Genomic DNA, 20,516 nt, shown 5'->3' on the forward strand with positions numbered 1-20,516 from the left:
ATTCAAAATTTGTTTAAAAAAAGAAAGGAGAGGTGATTTAAATTTTTCAATTCGTCCTGGTCGCGGTAAATTTGCGCATCATTCAACAAATACCCAAATGTTCATTGTCGAATAGATTGTTGCCCTTTTCTTGCAACAAAGAAATTCGCGTTTGGTTGTTGAAAGTTGCGCAATTTTGCCGCTACCAGGACGAATTGCAACGTTTATGTTAAGAATTGATTGATTCCTTGTTAATATTCGTCTATTGCAGTAAGATCAAATTTTACAAGTTCCTTTCAACAAATTTACTTTTGATTAAAAAAAATTGCATGTTTGCCTTTAAAGCAACCATTTAATCGTTTGAAATTTTTTAAATAACCCTCAATGGCCATTTAAATTTAAATGGTGGTGACAGCAGGAGTCTCACATCAGTCCTCGGTCATTTTTAGCCGTTCATGTTTACAGTTTTTAAATTAAAACGATAGGGACTACTTCACTATTTACTATGATACAAGAAGTTAACTCTCATGCGATTCGTATTCTTATTCTTTCCATTCATTATCCAGCAGGGGCAAAGCAAATTCGGGAAATTTGCGAGTGAGCGAGCCCGCTCCTAGTGGCGGACTGCCAAACCACCTGTGCTTTAAACGCCGAGGCAGCGCGCGCGGCTCCTGGCGGTGGTATCGGCAAGCTGTGGAGAGAGGGGCGGAGTAGCTCGGCTGCTGAGCTGACTGAATTGACTGACTGTTGTGTGCGAGCGAGAGCAAGCAGTGCCAGGATTTGTGCTTCCCCCGTTCGCCCCCCGAGTTTTTCCAGCGTCGCGGACGCGAAAGGTGCCTGCACCCGGGCCAGGTCGCATGCTGTGAGGGCAGCCAGGAGCCGTTCGGATTACCTTTGGACGCACGCCAGCTGCAGCAGACGAGTGAGTCAACACAGAACACGGTGTTCGCACACATCTGTCCCGATTGTGTCCCTGCTGCCCCCGGGCCCGTCCGGCCGCCGGGGTTCGAGGCCAGCGTTCGGTTCGCAGGGTCGGACGGCCGCCGGGGGCCGCCGAAGTGCCCCCGCGGCCTCGCGTCGGGTGCCGCCGCCGCCGCCTTCTCGCCAGGTTCAAGGTCAAGCGGCGCTCAGGTGAAAAACAAAATGATGCCGCGCGCGCGGTCAGGTGGAATTTTGCGTGGCATTCCTGGCCGAATGAAGCAGCCGCTTAATTGGCGGCCAATTAACGCCGTGTTGCGCTTTTTGCCTGTGAATCGACAGGCGACAATTCTCGCCCACTCGCTTTTTCTCGCCTCAGGCACCTTGACGGACCTTTATTTAAACCTTCTCCGCGAAGAGTTCAATTTACATCATACGCAGTGTCCGGAGTTTGTAGTAATATTTAATATTTTACATTATGCAATTGGATCTGGAGGTGCCCGACCCTGAGGACGTTATCAGGTGGCACGCTGCTACTTGTATATATATATGGCGGTGCGTGATGTGGGTCGCAGTTACGATTATGTATTTCATTCTTGATGACGTTTTCCTGAGCTCGTTTGAGTCGGGGGCTGTAACAAAGCGAGAATTCCATCGATTCGGTCGCCTCCGAGATAAGATAAGAGAGGAAGAGAGAAAAATTACCTCTCTTTGTGGAAGAGCGAGTCTAAAACACGGTATTACCAATCAATTTAACACTCGTAATTAATTGTTTTCGTTCAGAACTGAGTTTTTTAAACGTCTGAAGCAATTAATTATTATAAATATTCAACTAAATGGCCAATATTTATTTTCCCCCGGCCTTGATTTTGACCCACATTTTTCGCCTGATAAGCAGACTCTTGCTTGCGCTCGGTGTACACACACTCAAAATTAAATGGTCGCGGAAAGGGAGAGCGTGTTGTCGCCGTTGAAATTCATTGACCCAGTTGGAGACAAAAGAGGCTCTTTACCTCGTCAACGATGCCAGTTAGCACTAAAGAAAGGCTTCTGGAGTTCATTGAATAACAAAACGGGCTGCTTTTGCATACATAAATTCGGATTGCTGCCCAAAAATGCTGCCTTGACAGTTAATGGGCCTTTTGAACGGAAAACAAGAGGCTTTAATTACCGCACTTTTTAAAATACAGTCTATTCATAATATATTTTTTGTTTCATTTGCGTATAAGTTATCGTTTTAAATAATTCATTTTTTATTTTCGGCATTTGAAAGTAGAAAATAGTCGTGGTAATTGCCCGACTTGATTTTCTTTCTTTTTTTAACTCTTTTTACTAACTGCGGTTGTCTCGTGGGCTTGAGAATTTTAACAATCGCGTTCGCCGGTTAAAATAAACGACCGAGTTGGCGAATGAAAGAAAGAACGAAAAGAGCAGCAGCAGGATGAAAATAATGCAAATTTTGTACGCCTTCCCGCGCGTTAACGAAGCCTCACTCGCGACCTAATAACCTTTTCAGTTTCGTCTTTTCTTTTTCTTGCTCGATCTGTCGGCGCCGAAAATGAAATTGCGACCAGGAATTTAAACAAGCACAACAATAAATTCTATTGCATTAAGAAAATTAACAGCTCCTCTGTTTGTTTGTTATTTTATTCGCAATATTTCTGGTTGGATTTGCGTGCAGACGTTATGAGTCTGGGATAAGACGAACTAACTCGACCTATTCGGCTTGGAACGCGAGAAGTGCAGCTGTGGGAAAGCTGAAAAACAACGGCGCTTGCGAGATGGCACGGAAAGAAAGAGACGCGCGAGTTATAAACTGACTGCAGCAGCAGCAGCTCTTTTACCGCTCAAAGGATTCCGTTAAAGTAATTATGCCCGCCAAATAATATTAATTATTCGCCTCCTCGCCGACTTGGAAAATTGTTATCGCTATGATTTATTTCGTTCTTTTTCACACGGATTTCCAATTATTATTCTTTACACTAAAAATCAATTTAAAATATAAAATTTAGAGCCGGTTCTTTTTCGCATAAATTTTCAGAGCTGTCTCGAAATGGAAATTACTAACCAAGACAATTAAAATAAATTATACAAAAATTGCCATTGAACCAACGTTTATTAAAGTTTAAAAAAACCTTTCGGCTTAAGTGTTAAATTTTATTTTATTTTCTGTCCTGGGAAAGCATCCCTCTAACTCTCTGGTGCTCCGTTTTGGTTTCACGGCCGGACCGAGTGTGGCTGCGCAGGTCGGTGGCCAGGTGCCGTACCTCGTACCTCGCCGATGAATGGCACTCGAGCCTTCCGAGAAGAGACGCAGGCGCCGCTGGTCGTCCGATAGGTCGTAAATGTACGTGTAATTATCACCGAAGGCTGCGGTTGCGTCACATCCAAAATGAAATGAGAGAAGGACAGGCCGTTGACCTTTGTGCCCGCCTCAAAACAAATAACGCCGGCCAGCGTGGAACGTGGAACAGGTGTTTGAGCCGCGCCGTCACGCTAATTATCCGTGCTAGATAATTACTATATATGAGAGCTGCTTGGATTCGGTGGCTTTAAATGCAAATAAATTAGTTGGACTTGTGGCGTCAACATTTTTTTTTAAATTTCCGCTCGTAGAATTGCTGCAATGAGATTGATTTTTACATCAACATGATGAGTGGATTTTTATATTAGTCGATTGAAGCGATTCATTGAACTTGCAAGGAAACCTCGTATACCGGCTGAAATTAATTTTTAATTAATGAAGACACGTAGACGTTCATGTAATTAGAAGAAAATGACCAATGAACGGTTTCTTGTACCAAATAAATATGAGCTATGGAGTCTCAAGGAGATTCCCATGTTAATATTTTTTTTTAATTCGCAATTTTGGTCAAATCATTGTGATATTTGGTATGCAGGAGCGGACTCTCTGTTATTTTAACTATTATTCACGAATTTTTAATATATTTTACACTTCGCTCAGTAAGGAGCTTGTTTCTTTCGAATGGATTGAAATATTTTTATTTGAACTGCTTCAGAATTATTTTTACTAAATTAATATTGAATTTCGTATTTACTGTTTTTCAATATTTAATTTGAAAAAACAAGCAAATTTTACCAGCTTTCAGAATATATATTATTTCATAGTTATAAGTTATTAGTAATTGTTATTAAAATTATAATTCCGAATTATTGGCCCGAAGTAACCCCAGTTGAAAATTAATAGGTTTTTCAGATATTTTAAAATGATCCACCAATTCAACAATTGATTTGGCTCTTCAAGAAGAATTAGTTTGGAATTTTTCTGCTTAATTTAGATGAAATACTAAAATCATAGACAATATTTTTTAGTGAGACATGTCGATTAGTGGTTCATTTTAGACATTCCAATTTTCCATAAGTTAAAATAAACAAATGTTTTCAAAATTTTAACCGTAGGCCAAAAAACTAAACGATAATATTTCCTAGTTTTTACAAACTGACACAAAAAAAATGTTTTCAACGAAAATCTGAACAATAAAAGAGAACTTATTTTTTGACATGTTTTCCCAATGAAAATTTTATCAACGTTTTTGTACTTCGACCTAATCCTTTTGCCGATAATTTAAGTAAAGCTTGCACGGATAACGCGGTATCAAATCCACTTTAATCACAGGGAATTAGTCACGCGTCACATTCCAAATTGAAGCGTTTGATAAAGGATTGCAGCAATCAGATTTTTGTCAACCGTCAACGCAGATGCAACGTGGCCACTCTCTTAGTCCTTTCTCCATTATTCGTGCAGCGCCTTTTTCAAAGCCAATCAGTGATCCGTGAGGCAGGGACAGTATGGAAATGCGTCGTTCATTTCCCTTTTGCGCGCAGATGAATCGATTTGTCGCATTTTCCCTTGTGCTGCACGTTGGGTCACGTGTGTGCACGCGACTCTTATTACGGGCATAGTAATGCACAAATTTAATGCGCGGCACGTGAGCCCGCGAAGAAGCCGACAAACGACGCCCGGCAATGGCTTAGGTGCGGCGTGCCAGCAAAAACAGCCACTTTTACGCTTTTCAAATTTCACACTCGGTCGATCCGCGCCACCCAACCATCGATCCATCGGGTGGTGCGAGCCGACCGACGCAAAATGCAGCAGACACGCGCCCAACGCGGCCCTATATATCACCTGAGTTGGGCAAAACTCAAAACTGCTGTTGAAAATGAAAAAAAAATCGAAAAAATTGAAACTCTTTGTTGAGATTTTTTATTTAGAGTCCTGACACTTGTTGGAGGAAGAGAGTGATGGAAGAAAAAAAGAACCAAATCGTCCTGGTCCCGGCAAAATTGCGTAACTTTCAACAACCAAACGCGAATTTCCTTGTTGCAAGAAAAGGTCAACAATCAATTCGACAATGAAAATTTGGGTGTTTGTTGAACGTTGCGCAATTTTGCCAGGACCAGGACGAAATATGAAATGAGAGATGAACACGGAAAAAAATCAGGGTAGTCCGTATTTTTTTTTAATTTATAATATTCCTTATTTAAATAATTAAAAGGTTAATAAATTGAAATTCAATATATATAATATGATTGTATTGCATGGAATTTAAGCTAACATTTAAATGTATTGAATAAAACTAGTTTAAATATTTTAAATTTGAATTAATAAATCTTATGAGCCACGAACCCTCACCTTGAACACAACTAATCGAAATAATTCTACTCCAATTAAAAAAAGCAGTTTTCAAAGAAAAAAAATTAAAAAAACAGTATTTACAATAAAAATTCATGTCTTCCAATTATGAGGATAATTCGACCCGGAGATTTTCCCATTTAAATCTCATTTTTATCTGACAGCGAGACTGTTTCCAATCAATGCACGCGCAACGCGAATGAATGGCCGCACAGCTCGTTTTTATAGATAGAAAGCAGCTGGCCGAGTGAAAAGAGCCAGCCTGTGCATCGGACAAACAAGCATTTTTTGAACGATCCCTATGAGAACGCGAATTCATTCATCACGTTTGGTTTGGTCGCAAGAAAGAAAGAAATGATGCAAAGTGGGCCGATCGTTCCACTAGCCGACGCGAAAATGGAAAAGGAAAACAACTCGGCACGGGTGATAACGAGCCTCGTCTCACGGCCGGTCACCTTATCGTAGCTTCCATTTCTCCATTTATTGCTCTAAATTCGTTACGACATTTCTTTCAGCTGGTTTATGAGGTCTGTTGCAATATTCAGTAGTTTATTTATTATTTTTACGGGTTTATCCATTGAAATCAGTCAGAATTGAGTAGAAAATTCATCCATGTCGTAAAATTTGACTAAAAATTCCTCCCGTACGACCTATTTTTATGTTTTGTTCAATATGAAATCCAGCGACTCCCCACGGGTAGTTTAAACACCGTCAAATCTTGTTGCCTAAATGGCTTTGGGGTCGGAACGAGCCGGTTTTTTTTATGGAGTTGCTGATTAAAGTTCAGGAAACGCCTCGAGAATATGGTGAAAAGGGGGCAGTGGTGGATCGATGCTGCTCCAAATTGCCGTGCGGGGGTGCTAAATGAACTCCCTTGGAAAGGAAAAAAATATAAATCATTTGACGTATAAGAAAAATTTATTGAAGTTGTTTTTTATTACTTGTTTTTTTAAAAATTAAAAACATTCTTATCTAATCTTACTAACGGCAAATAATTTAAATTATTATTACTTTTTTTAAATATCACGGTGATTTTTATTTTAAATTTTCGCTTGTGGGGAGCAACTCGAATGTAGCTTGATGCTGCACGAGATGCAACATTCTTCCGTTTTATTTGCCTGACAAAGAGGCTGTTGAGGCGGATTTATGTCTCTCTGTGGCACCGTGTCCGCATCGATTCGGTGGTGCCCGTGGATCGAAGCACTTGTCTTGCGCCGCTTGCTGCACGAGAAACGAACGAGCCTTGCATTCCACCGAGCTGGAAGCCGACCGTCCGCAGGAAGGAAGGATAAAAAGGGTAGCTGCGTTCGTTATTCGTCGCGAAAATCGATCGAGTTGACGACGAGAGTGACTGTGTGAGTGTGTGGGAATGGGGCCGCTACCGCCGCACTCGTCGTGCAAACAAATAGTGCGCTCGTCGACTCAAGAGAAGAGGAAGAGACAATGCGTGACGGAAAATACTGAAAAGGCTTGTCACCAGGAATTAACTAACCACTTCCCGCTCGAATTGATATCGGTTATTTCTGTATGGAGACGCGGAAATTTATAAAAATGAATCAGTAAAAGAACATTATTTAAAATTTCAAAATTTATCCACTGAAGAATTCCCAGATTATTTTGCCCTTCTAAATTGCAATAAAGCTAAAATTTCTGGTAAAAAAGGGTCCAAAATTTTGAATGCAAATCTGTCTCCCTATTGAAAATCAAGATTATTTATTTTATCAGAAGGGAAATTCGCCTCTAAATTTGTACTTGCAACGAATAAAAATCAAGCGAATAAATAATTAACCCAATCTGAAATTTCTCTTTTGGTCTTAATTTGATTATTAAGCATTTTAAAGTTCAATTATTGGTCAATTCCATCAACAATAAATTCAATGGACCATTTATTAGAGCCAACAATGCAAATTTTTTGTTATTTCTTGTCCTATAAAAATCCAATGCACTGAACAACCAGGAAAATACCGAAAATACATATATTTATCAATGAATTTGATAGCGAGTATAAATAGAATCTGACCAAGACGGGAATACTCAGATTTATTTCCCTCTGGCGCATCAGCACCTCATTAAAAGCAATTATTCGCATTGGGCCGAGCAGCATTATTTCCCGCAAAAGTAAAAGCGATAAATCGAGCGTGCAGTGCATTTTGGCGCTCGGCCAGCGTTCTTTTGTGTTCGGTTGCATAAAATCCACTGCGAAATAATGGAAATAATGCTATCACTCTTATTCTTTGCCAATGAAGAGCATAAAATCAGCCGCTAAATCGGCGGAAACGTCGTCTGCCCTTGAGAGGAACGGCTTGAAATTGTGCACTTTCGCCGCGGCGGACGCGTCTTCTTGTCCTAGGTCGGCGACGAAGCAAACAGGCTGCGATTGTCGTCAGGTGAAAGTTCACGCGGCGGCAGGAGGACAGGTGCGCGCGCTCTCGTTCGTCCCGATGAATAATTCATGATGACGGACGGACGAATCTAGACTGCAGCATTTTCACCAGACCCGCGTTTGCAATCATTTCATCGCCAAGTGGTCGCTCTTCCGGCTCACAAAGCCAAAACGAAGCTTTGTCCTCACTAAAAATGCTATCAAATTGGAACAAATTCAATTGTTCGACAGCCTAATCCGAGCGGGGACTATATTATAGGAACTGTATCTGTACTAAAAAATTGGGAAATATCAGTCCTATCTTTGCCTAAAATAATTTATAAAAGTTGAGAAAGAGCGCTTAGGTAACGTTTTCCCAGGTTGCCTTTTAAATTTTTGAGAGAATCGGTGACAATTTTCGCATGAAAATCAAGCGGTGAGCACTGCCTCCCTATTGAAAATCAGGATTTATTTCACCTGAAGGGAACATTACACACGATGGGCAACGAAAGGAATCGAAATCAAGCAAAAACCATTGAAAAACCGTCCAATTTTTCGATAAATTTGGCCAAATCCATAATTTAACTGATTTTACTGTTGCACATTGTTGCCGATTAATTGTAATTAGACTCTATAAATGACTTCTAATATCATAGCTTAAAGAGGAATGATACTGGAAAAGCCTGGAAAATGCTTGTTGCCAATGCATAAACTCATCCCTTAGGATTCAGTTAAAGCCTAAATTGACCTAAGGAGCGCTGTAATTTTTTGAGAAAATTGGCTGGAAAGTTACCGTGCGTTTCAAATGGTAATGGCTGTCTCCTTACTTGAAATCCGATTTAATTTCAAAACCAAGAGTTTCCCCAATAAGTGGCATACACCGTTGAACAGATCTCGACGAGAGGAATCGGAATATGCCAAGAAAATAAGTTCAAGCACTGTAAATTTTGGAGAAAATTGGCAAAATTTGAATTTTTACTGTAGGAAGGTCTTTTTTATTATTGCAAATTGTATTAAAATTGTTTATCGATCAATTGTTTAAGGCATCCAACAATTTAAATCATTTTAATTGTTGCCCAGTATCATTCCACTTTAAAATACAAAAGTCGTTTACTGTTGTCCTGTGATGAGCCACATTTACATTTCGAAAAATTCAGCTTCAACCTTTATTTCCAGTTAAATAATGCGGATGAGTTGGTGATTTGTCACTTTGTTTGCGTGCACGGCAAAGTCTGCAGTTGCGAAAACTCGTGCTCTCCACTTGGCCAGCTGATCCCGCCGGGATTTGTGTGCATGCGGCTGCAGAAAATCAATACGTTTCTTCGTGGTTAGGTCACACAACACAATTAGAACTATCATTTCACAAAAACATTCTTAAATTAACTGTTCTATTATTTTTCAGTTAATTATTTTTAATTAACAAAAATTTGTTTTCCGCTGACGTTATCTATCAGGGCCGTTAATTTGAAATGCTTCTAAACCCCCCCAAAAGCACTAAATCTACTTTGGCCTTTAGTAACAGTTTAACCAGCCATTTCATTAGTTTGGTGAGTAGATTTTGGTACCTAATTTGTCTTTTCCGGAGCAAAGTGCGTGTGGACGGAAGAAAAAAATCGGTGTGTTGTGCTTTTTGGTAAGAGAAGAGATCGATCGAGGCGTGGTTCGGCTTTGTTGCACAGCTGTTCATGTTCAGTTCACTCTCGAGAGAGCCGACCTTTCGTTCTTTCTTTCTTCGCGACGAACAAATAAATCATGGCTGCTGCTGCAGCGGTCGAGACGAAAGTGAAAACTGATCGGCGAATCCGTCCACGCACACACGCCGCCGCCAAATTTAGAAACGCCGCCAAACTCGAAGCGCCGACGCCTTGCCTCATTTGCAACTTGCACAATCGTTTATGCAACTCATTGTCGCGGCTGGCGAATTGGCGTTTTCAATGTCTGCTCCGAATTTTCGACCCATCGGAATTTTTCAAGGCGATCGCGTGAGAGAAGACGTGCGGAGAGATGCACGCCAGCTCGAGATGGAATTCGGTGGCTGGCGAAAGAGCGTCTCTCCTTTTCGGGCAAAAACGAGACGACAAGTAAGTGGCCAAGGTCGAGTCGAAAAGGACGAAAATCGATCGAGCGAGGCACGTGGCCGCCAATCAGCTGGTGATCCGCGCGTCGTGCCAAATAATCTCGCCACACACGCACTCTGCCAAAATAGAAGGCGACAGGGTGCAGTCGCCAGAGACCGGAAAGGGTTCGACAAACTCAGTGAAACTTTTCCTCGTTCGATCAGCTGATAGCTTATTTTTTTATTCCAAGCCAGACACAATACCATTAACCTTAGTTTGATTTCTCTTTAGTCGAGGATAAATTTTATTTCGTCTGAAATGATTGCTTTTAGAGAAATTATTCAGCAACTGTTGCAAAAGCCAGGAAATTTTCACGCCTGACCTGTAATTTTAATGGATGTTTTTGAAAACTAATTGCTTAACGATCAGTTAATTAGTTAATATTTTGGAAAGTGTGAAATAATGCGCCTACTTGGCACTCTCGCCGGAATATTCGGGAGGCGGCACCGTCGGCCGCCCATTCAGACCGACTGCCGTTTACTCGAGTCCAGACCTCAGCTGTGAAGTGCAGCACACAAGCAGTCTGTACAGTGCTTTTTGGCGAATCGAGCCAAAAGGGAGGAGCGGCCGCAGCCGCGGGTTATTTGCGGAAACGAGCCCGACGCCAAGAGTCACTCCGGCATTGCGCCTTCGATAATTTGTCCGTTGAAATGCACGCACAGGTAACTTCCCTTTCTCCCTGACCCATAGTTGAATTCTTAAATTCAGTTATTTCTAATTTCCTGCAACATTTAAAAATAGATTCGATAGTTTAAACCTGGGCTGGAGTACCCATCATTTAACCGGCTTTATAGGGATGAACGTCTGGCGTTTTTCACAATAAAAAAGATAGCCAAAAGCCTCTCTGCGGCTTCTTGGGCCTCATGTTATCCGCTTGGTAGTATTATAGGGACCTAGTGAACTACGTGCTGACTATGAAAAATAAAATTATTCGAAATTTCGGATTTGTGATTATTTGCCATCGCGGCTGACGCAGAAAAAGACCGGAACCGCCGCATAGGTGCCCTCATACACACTCGTGGGCGTGTCGGTTCATGAAATAATGAAACGCGGCTGTAGCTCTATGAAACAACTCTTCCTTACTTCCTCTCATTATCCCGTTTATACCGACTGTTGATTTGTTCCCACACGTCGCGCCACACCGAAAAACATGAATTAATTGCCCGTGCGTCGAATAGACACATTCACAACGCAGCAAGCGAGAATGTTGAATTTAAAAACTCAATAATATAGGTTTTGTTTTTTGGTCCTTGTGTTTTTCGGTATTTTTTACCTTCCTGTTTTTCTGATTAGATAATTGTTACCTTTGAATCGAGTTAAATAACTTGTTTTGTTGACCTATTTCCACAGCACATAACTTTGCATCTGTTTGATTCTTTGATTGATATGTCTGATAATTCGTTTTGAAAAATATTTCTCCGTCATTCGAGCTCATCAGGCAGAGCCAGTTTCTATTTTTAAACATGCTCAAAGGTTTGATTCAGACCAGTTTAAATGTGAGTTTGTTCACCCTGTCAGTCGATAATTGATATAAAATTTTGAAACAAGCAATTCCTTCTTGAATTTGATCCGCTTCACGTTGGGAGGCTGTGAAATATTTTGAGAGATTCACACTCGATTGAATTCTTTTGTCGTGTTCGAGCCGCGAAAATAATTGCTGCCACGCAATTCTCGCCGCTCTATTATTTATTTTCGCGACTTGTTAACAAACGGAATGAAACGCAACCGCCGGAACGCATCTTATTTTTGTTCATCGGCGCGGTTTGGCCATTTTTTGCATTTGACAGCATTTTTCGTGTGCGCAGAGGAAGCTTGTTAATTATGCTGACGCTCGAGTGTCGCTTTCTTTCGGCCGCGACTGTGAGCGTAATTGAAGCTGATTCAATTCAATTGGAAAAGTCGGCAAAAAGAGGCAATGTCGCGCACGACCGAGTTCACTGAACCGCAATCCCATCTCTGGCCAAGCTTTCTGCTTTATTTCCCTCATGCGGTGGTCTCTCACGAAACATCTGTGATCTGTGATCTGTGACAACCGGAAAGTCATCATGAGGATCATCGCTTTACTTTTATTTTAAATCACACGGTTCAAAGGGTAAAATTTTATTGCGTGTAGAAAAATGTAGGTCAAATTTAAAATTAATTTAAATAATTTTAAAATGTGATTATCGTGAAAATCGAACACTTCTTGCAAAGGAGGAAATCTGCGATGAGAGAGCAACTCGCTGAAAGAAGCGGCTTATTCTGTCGGTGCGCGTGCGTTTGGCCGTCGGCGATCGGAGAGTACGGCATTCCTGGCCGGCAACTCACTCTGCCGTGACCTGACCCTGGGGACGCAGCTAGCTGCTCCTCTCCGCAGAAGCACCACCTGCTGCCGTTCCCTGAAAATGCCGACGCGGAAATGGGGAATAGTTAGACTCAACAGTCAACACCGAGGCTCGGATTTCGCGCGGTTGTTATTGTCGTTGCAAGTACATTCGCAAACAAGCGTCTTGCTTATCGCCGCTTCTAGTAGAACTCTGACGAAAGGGGAAAATAATGCCGGCTATTTATAAGTTATCAATTCCGAGAAACAGCATACGGTTGATCAAAATTTTTATGGCTTTTAGGCGGTGTTAATCGAAAGAGGATTTGTACTGGAAAATGCTACTCTAAAAATTGGTTGCCGTTTAAATTTCTAGGAAAATCGGCACCAAAGCGATGAGCACTGTTTCCTTATTAAAAAGAAGGATTGGATATTTACATACATCATAAATTCGCCCACCGTCAAGCGAAAATGTTTTTTGCAAACCGGTAAAATTGGCAAATTGTTAAATTTAACGATTTCACTATTGCAAACACTTAAATTTAATTTCAATCCACTTGTAGTTGGTGACCCTCTCATTCAGCAATAAATGATCTTTTAAAATTTTAAAATAGGTTCAGAAACTCTGATTCCAAATTTAATGTTTTGAATCATTCAAAAAATGAAAGTTTTACCTGAAAATTACTTGTTTTGGATGACGCAAGAAGTGATGTTGTCCATGTTATTCATATTAAATATAAATTGCAATCATCTCACCGTTAATTACTAAATAGTACGATAGATCTATTGGCAGAGAGGCAAACAAGTCTCCAGTCGAGGCCAAGTGCAGCTCAACATCTCGCTGGGCAGCGATAAAAGCGTCCCAATCGACCCCTTTAGAGAGTGACTACACTCGGAGATTGTCCACCTCTCATTGTCAGATGATAATCGGAAAATGACTCAGAGCACACACACAAAATCACATTACAATTGCATCATTGACATGCTTGTTACTACAATATTATTGACAACAATTCGCGCTGGTATCGCTGCCGGCATTTTCCGGCGTGCTATTTGTCACCTTTGTTTGCGACAAAAGCGAGAGTGCGCGCGGTTATCTAATCGGCGCGGCGGAGAGGAATTTGTGACGTCGTGAATCCCTCGCATAGCACACGCGCGAGATAGAGTCAGTCCTCGCTGTTTCTCATTCGGTGGTGTGTGTTTGCGTGTTGCAGGAGGCGAGACTGACCGTTCGTGGTGGTTTCTGGAGGCAAGATGTCGCACCACAGTGACGACAACATGCTGATCGCGACCAGCGACTCGTTCTGGGAGCCCAACAACTACAAGCGCACGACCAAGCGCATCGAGGACGGCTACAAGCTGTCCTCGGACCTGGTCACGCTGCTCCAGGAGCGGGCCGAAATCGAACGCACGTACGCGCGCAGCCTTAGGACCTGGTCCAAGAAGTGGAACGACCTGATCGAGAAGGGGCCAGAGTACGGCACCTCGGAGGCCGCCTGCAAGGGCGTCCTGGTCGAGGCTGACCGCCTCTGCGACCTGCACACCAAGGTCAGGGACAACATTTGCAACGACGTCATCACGCAGGTCAAGAACTGGCAGAAGGAGAACTACAAAAAGGTTAGAATCTGTTAAGCAGAGATTGAGGAAATTGTAGCAATTATTATTGACTTGTTTGTCACAGTATTTGCAATCGCGATGTGTCACTTTCTTGCAAACTAAGTGATGACTACTTTGAGAGGCGTGTGTCAAAGAACTCTTTAATTGTAAAATCCTTGATGATTTATTTTACGCCAAAATTGTCGCAAATATATGCACTTATCATTGGATTAGACACATTTAAGAATGGTTCAAATGACTTAAAAATGATGATTTTTTGGAAGCTCAGAAAATATTATCTGATTTCTTAATTTCTCAACCATACTTACAAACTGTCCATCCTGGTTTCATTATATCCGTTTTATGTATTTCACTTTGCGTGTGTTTTCCTTCCAACTATTCCTAGTTCTAAATTGAAATTGAATTTCAGTCGATGATGCAAATCAAGGAGAGGAAAGACATGGAGGACAACTTCAAAAAGGCCCAGAAGCCGTGGGCCAAGCTGCTGACCAAGGTGAACAAGGCCAAAGCTGACTACCACAACGCGTGCAAAACGGAGAAGTCAGCCGCTAACCAGGAACGAAACGCGACCGGCGACAGTTCGCTCTCCCAGGACCAGGTATTTTCGGAAACCAAAATAATATTGAGAGAAGGAAAAAAACGAAAACGATACGCGCTCGGCTTCCTTTTTGTACATACGTTTGCGAGAGGGCGCTCCTGAAATCAATTCTGCATCTTTTTCAGAGAAACAATTTGGTGAGTGCTGTCTGTTGGTGGTGATAGAGTCAACTTCAAGTCGGTTTCTATTGCTTGTGATTTTCCCGTTTTTCGCGTGGCTCGAATTAATTAAATCTCTCACCAACCGCTTTTGTAGACTAAACAATAGCACTGATTGGAACTCATAACAGACATAATTTAGGCTTGATATCGCTTTTTAAGAATGTGTTATAACGATATTGATACTATTGCACTAATTTCGCTTCACATTACCAGCAACTTGCTCGAATTTTTCTTTTTAATTCAATTGCACTAAATTTGAGGAAAGAAACTCTGGGGTTTAAAAGGGATATATTTAAATTTTTACAGTCCCTTTTTTATTTAAGTTTTATGTTAATTTAACTTCACTTCGTCCCTAACCGTGACTTAAACTGGAGGAAGAGTGTAATTGAACAGGCAAAAGGGTTTAATTTTTAGATAGCAAACCTAAAAAGTTTTAAAACAAACTATAGTTAACAGGGATTGGCAAAAAGGTGTACAGTTGTGAGATGTGTTTGTTTTCTGGAAGTAATCGCCCTTTTCTTTTGTTATTCCGTTTGGATTTAAAATAGAAAAATTATCTTACAATTGGTAAAAATGGTTAAAAACACGTACAACAAGAATTCAAGGGAAACTCTAACCGTTACAATTTAAATTAAGCAACATGCGCTTTTCTTGAGAAGCCTGAAAACATATAAACGGGAAAAACAACAAAAAAGAAATCATTCCAGAATATTTTGCGGTGGGGTTTTTTTTTTAAATGATTTAACGCTGAGTAATGGCGTTCTCAGCTGTACATTTTTTCCGAAGCTTTGAACGTCAAGATCAATTAAATTTCCTAAGTCGGTGATTTAAATTCCATTAAATAAATCTTGCATTAAAATTAAATTTTCATAGGCTTAAACGTGTAAATTTCTTGTCTAAAACTGGAAAAAAAATCAAATTTGCAAGTTTTGTTCCCCGCTAATATTTTGGCATATGCTTTTCGGCAATTTGATAAAGATTAAAAAAACACGAAAGTAAAACTCTATAATATCAGTAGGATTAATTTTGAAACTTTGCCACGTTTTTCTTATCAAGGTTTTCATCATTTCCTTTTCATTTTGTGTGACAAATTGGGGTCATAAAATAAAGGCATTGAGAAATTAACCAAAGGCACAATAGAAAAATTGCCTTTAATAAGTCATAAGGTCTAATTTTTGGAGTGAAGCTGCTCGTGAGTGGTCTAACCCCTTTAAACAGTTGCTCTTGCGTTAAGCACTAACAAGGCTAGCTTTAATTTACTGACGCTCGTGGGCTGAGTCTACTGTAAACGAGTTTTCGTACAGGACTGATTGGAGCTGCTGATTGCAGGTAAAGAAAATGCAAGACCGCGTACAGAAGTCGAAGGAGGAGGTGCAGAAGTGCAAGGACAAGTACAACCAGGCGCTGAGGGAAATCACTGAGTACAACCCCAAGTACATGGAAGATATGACGGTCGTGTTTGAAAAGTGCCAGGAGAACGAGGCCCACCGGCTGCAGTTCTTCAAGGAGATCCTCTTCTCGATCCACAAACACCTCAACATTTCACAGGACCCAATGTACGAAATCTAATCTTTTGCTTAAATTTTTGTCTTGGTTGGGAAAAGGGTGTATAATTTTTGTAAAGAATTTCATGGAAATAACCACGAAAGTTTTGATTAATTTGTTTACTGAATTTAACAAATTCAGATTATTTTTCACATTTTTTACGTGTATAAGTCTCTTTCAAATTTGAATTGACAGTTTTTTAAAACTTCCATTTAAGCTTTTCGTTTTGTCGAAAAATTTAATATCAACAAAGTCCATCACTTTAAAAAATGTGGAAAAGCTCCATTTTTTAGAACTTGGCGGTCAAAATTGCAAACTTTTTTTATCAATTCATACAAATAAAAAATATTCGGTTGTGTTTATCTGTTTTATTTTAAAAAATATTTTATTTTTTCCTGGTCACATTAAAATAAATTTTCGTTTACAGGCTGCCCCAGATCTACGAAGAATTCTACCACACGATCAACAACGCGGACCACGTGAAGGACCTGAAGTGGTGGTCCAACAATCACGGTATCAACATGGCCATGAACTGGCCGCAGTTCGAGGTACCGAATCTCAATCGCACTTCACGCATGCCATTCTTCCGCCTATCGTTTTTTGCTTGGTTTAGAACTAAAGTTCGCATTTTTTAATTTTGATTTCTGATTTCTCATGCATGTTTGTTTGTTTGTTTTCTTTTGCCGGTAATGTATCAGGATTACACGGAAGAGTTCCGCGACATTTCGAGGGGCAAGGGCAAGGACGGCCTCCCTGCCGGCCAGATCACCCTCATCCACCAGAGAAGCGTCTCCGAGGACGTGCATGTACGCCAAATTTAATTTCTCCTTTCCTCCACCCCAGAGTGCGCGTGGGATATTTTTACTGAATAAATTATTTATTGCATCAGTAGATTTGTTTTTATTTTTTCATTTTTTTCTTTCAAGTTCATGCAAAAATAAACAAAATAAAAAGCAAGGTTCAGAAAAAAGTATCCTTGCAAAAGTATTTGTTTTAAATATAAAAATAAACAAACTATCCCAACGCTAGCTCACCGCAGTGTGTATCAATCATATTTTCATAAAATTATCTGTATGTTTTGTTTCGCTTCCAAGCATGAGAAACCATTTTTGAAAAAGCTAAACAAAATGACGCGGGTAACGTACACACTTTTTCGAACTGTCTGCATTTGGGTCGAATTGTGACGCTGTCTCTTTCTCTGCACAGGAGTACCCGCCGACCAACAACAAGAGTCTGAAGAAGGCTCCCGCCTCCCGGATGATTTCCAACGACGTCACTGACACAAAGGACGTCAAGGGCAGCAAAGAGAAGGTCGACAGTAGCAGGCCGGCAGCGCCAATCACGTGAGTTAATATTTCAGTTTGATAATTATAATTACATTTATGGGATGAAAATAATATTTAGACCTTTTGTTTTAAACGACACAATCGCTGTGCAATTATGATGATCGTCATTATCTGATAAGAATATTCTTTGGATTCGACGTTTTGGCTTTTATTCGAATTATTATTAAAATCGTGTAATATCAAACGAGAGGAAAATGTTTAGTACTGCGGCCTTACATAAGTTTTAAGGCTGTAATCATACTTTGCCAATTTAGAGCAGCTTCAGAGCCCATAAAACAGCAATAATCAGCGAAATTTTAAATAAGCAAAAAAGAAAATTTTGAATTTTATTAAGAACGCCATGCCAAAAAGCTTTTTCTCACACCGTTTAAATCTCACAAAAATTGGCAACATAACTATTTACGTTCTTCATCGTCATTAATAATTGTCTTGAAATTTTTTCTAATTTTTTGGTGTTCCATGACAGTCTTGTTTTAAACTCTGTGGCAAGTAACTAAAGGCAGTGTTGAAATAAACCTGTGAATTTTTGAAGGAACGGCAAGAGTCCGCCGCAGCAGTCGCAGAACTCACAGAATTCGCAGGACAGCAACCCGTTTGATAACGAGGATGAGGAGTGGGAGGATGACAGCGCGCTCAAGGACAACGGAGAGCCAGGAGTTCCGGTCAAGGCGCTCTACGACTACGAGGGAGCCGAATCTGACGAGCTCAGCTTTAAAATTGGTACTAAAATAATTTTTTCATTGTCTCATGGCTCTGAAATTGTTCTAAAATATATTTTTATTTGATGATTAAAAGTCAATTTAGATTTGAACAGTTGATTTTCGTCGGTTTTCCTGGCCTTAAAATAATAAAAAATAATTTGTTTGTTTTTGACGAGAGCCATTACATTTCAGCTCAAATTAGTAATGTATTTTTAATTTTAAAAAAGTTTGTCTAAAATTCTACTGTTCTTTAAAATCTCAAAAAAGAGGGAAAATAATCATTAAGGATCTGGAAACATTAATTTAAAGGCAGATTATCGCCCTCTTAAGTAAAAATATTGATTTCTGGAGAGGAAAACAAATAGAACTTGCGCTAAAATAATTTCACGCCCAAAATACTAATTTATTTTCCATTTTTTTTATTACGCTCCTTTTTTACTGAAAAAGCCCATAGTAATAAAAATTTTCTTGCCTTCGCAGGTGATGTTTTTGAGAAGCTGGAAGATGAGGATGAGCAGGGCTGGTGTAAAGGGAGGAAAGACGGCCGTGTGGGCCTGTACCCGGCCAACTACGTGGCGCCAGTGTAGGCCAGAAGCACGCGTCGTGTCGTGTCGCGGTGGCTAGGACTAAACAGACTAACTGGTTCTTATTAACAACAACAACTACTACAAACACAGCGAGCCGAACACGCGCTCGCTCGGTTCAAACGAGAGAGAGAAAGAGAGACGAAATCAGGAAATCAGCTCAGCCCACCCCTGTCGTCCGACAGTGTCACAGTTCTGCTACCTCTCTCTCTTTCTCCCCGTATGTCTGTCTGGAAAAAGGTTTTCTCTCACTCTCAGCATTCGTCTCTGTGTGTTAGAAAGGGAAACGCGTCGTGTGTTCCCCTCAAGGCCGTAGAGACTTGATCGATGATAATAATTCACAGTTGTTGCCGCCGCTTCTCTTTCGTTTAGATTGTGTGGACCAATTTCGAATTCAAACACAGACACGTAGGCAATAATATCGAGTGCAAACTGTGCCAACTCGGTTTAATTTTGATGTTTTTCTCCCTCCCGTCCGCCTCAGTTTTTTTTTAATCCGAACGTCCCGTGTCGAGTCGATCGCTTCGAAAGTTTACGGAATTTCAGTTGACCTGGCAGCTTGCCTGACAAGAAAATTCGCAACCTAAAATAAACCATTTATTTGTATTCGTTGCTCGAAACTGATGTAGAAATTAATGAAACTCGGAAGCGATCGTCCAGCTTTGCGTTTCTCCCGCCCTCCCCTGCCAAGGCTGTATTATGTATTGTGTACCAACCAACTGCGTAATAGTTATTACTATTTTATCAAATGTGTTATGTTTTCGAGAAGTAAGGAAAGAACAGTAACCATTCCTCATTGATCATTGTTTAATTCTATTTAGAGCGACGTACGTACGGTAATAATTCTACGAGTTAAGTTGCAATCATTTTAACCTAGAGAGTTTAAACACAGAGGAAGATTTTGTCTAATTAAACACGAGAGTGCTGTACATACATGGTTATTATTATGAGTTGAAGTAAAAAAAACCGCCTGTCCTGCTGCTAAAAAGTGATCGATTGGAAGGAAATAATAATGAATAAATATATACATATGATTGTAATGCTCAATTTTTGTGCTCGCCCACTTTTGCGTAGGATGCGGTCCGAGGCAGCAAACAAACACACACCCCGCACTTCGATTGTTGAGTAATTGTAGCTGATTATTAATTTCTGAGCTATTTTTTTTGTTTCCCGCAATCGGACGACTAACCAAGATTTATCTTCGGGAGAATGGAACATGCTGATTGTGCTCTGTATATCGAACGTGTATACATAAATTACATAATTATTATAAATAAATACATGATTTAACACACAGCAACAACAACAAAAAAATAGAAAGAACACTCATATACATCTGTCTGTACACTTGGAGAGATTTTGTAATAGAGGTGCTTCCCTTTATGTTAAAATAATAATTCAATAAATAAAGATGTCATTGTAAATGATTATTTTCTGTTTCAAATGGCAAAGCCTTGAAAGCAACATTATTCAACCATTTTTATAGCTGCTGCAGTGATGGTCATAAGCAAAGAGTGATTTGTGTTGACGTTTTAAATGTCATGGCTCCATAAAACTTATGATATTGATTTCATAATTAAATATTTCAAATAAAATCATTGAGACACTAGCTTAGTCATGGAACGATCGAAT

General features: G+C 40.3%; 1 protein-coding gene across 9 annotated transcripts; it reads left to right on the forward strand.

The window, feature by feature from the left end:
* Positions 1-672: 672 nt before the first annotated feature.
* Positions 673-20,312, forward strand: Synd (protein kinase C and casein kinase substrate in neurons protein Synd). Of its 9 annotated transcripts, none has more exons than XM_065477399.1 (11): positions 673-901; positions 13,547-13,949; positions 14,359-14,547; positions 14,673-14,684; positions 16,038-16,264; positions 16,681-16,873; positions 16,952-17,059; positions 17,348-17,389; positions 17,460-17,596; positions 18,132-18,319; positions 18,781-20,312. In XM_065477399.1, exons 2-11 carry the CDS (start codon positions 13,587-13,589, stop codon positions 18,885-18,887), a joined length of 1,566 nt encoding a protein of 521 aa, XP_065333471.1. In that variant the 5' UTR covers positions 673-901; positions 13,547-13,586; the 3' UTR covers positions 18,888-20,312. The 9 variants fall into 9 exon arrangements, with proteins under 9 accessions (XP_065333471.1, XP_065333476.1, XP_065333475.1 ...); XM_065477404.1 differs by having other exon boundaries at positions 675-901; positions 16,681-16,801; XM_065477401.1 differs by lacking the exon at positions 673-901 and adding an exon at positions 9,422-9,460.
* Positions 20,313-20,516: the final 204 nt, after the last annotated feature.

Source organism: Cloeon dipterum, chromosome 2 (assembly GCF_949628265.1).
Source record: "Cloeon dipterum chromosome 2, ieCloDipt1.1, whole genome shotgun sequence".
NCBI lineage: Eukaryota > Metazoa > Arthropoda > Insecta > Ephemeroptera > Baetidae > Cloeon > Cloeon dipterum.

What these genes read in the sequence shown, in the direction of transcription:
- Synd (XM_065477399.1), top strand. Translation starts at nt 13,587, where the DNA reads ATGTCGCACCACAGTGACGACAACATGCTGATCGCGACCAGCGACTCG. An exon ending in AGAAGGAGAACTACAAAAAG is followed by an intron (nt 13,950 to 14,358) that starts GTTAGAATCTGT and finishes ATTGAATTTCAG; the next exon opens with TCGATGATGCAAATCAAGGA. An exon ending in TTGCTTGGTTTAGAACTAAA is followed by an intron (nt 16,874 to 16,951) that starts GTTCGCATTTTT and finishes GTAATGTATCAG; the next exon opens with GATTACACGGAAGAGTTCCG.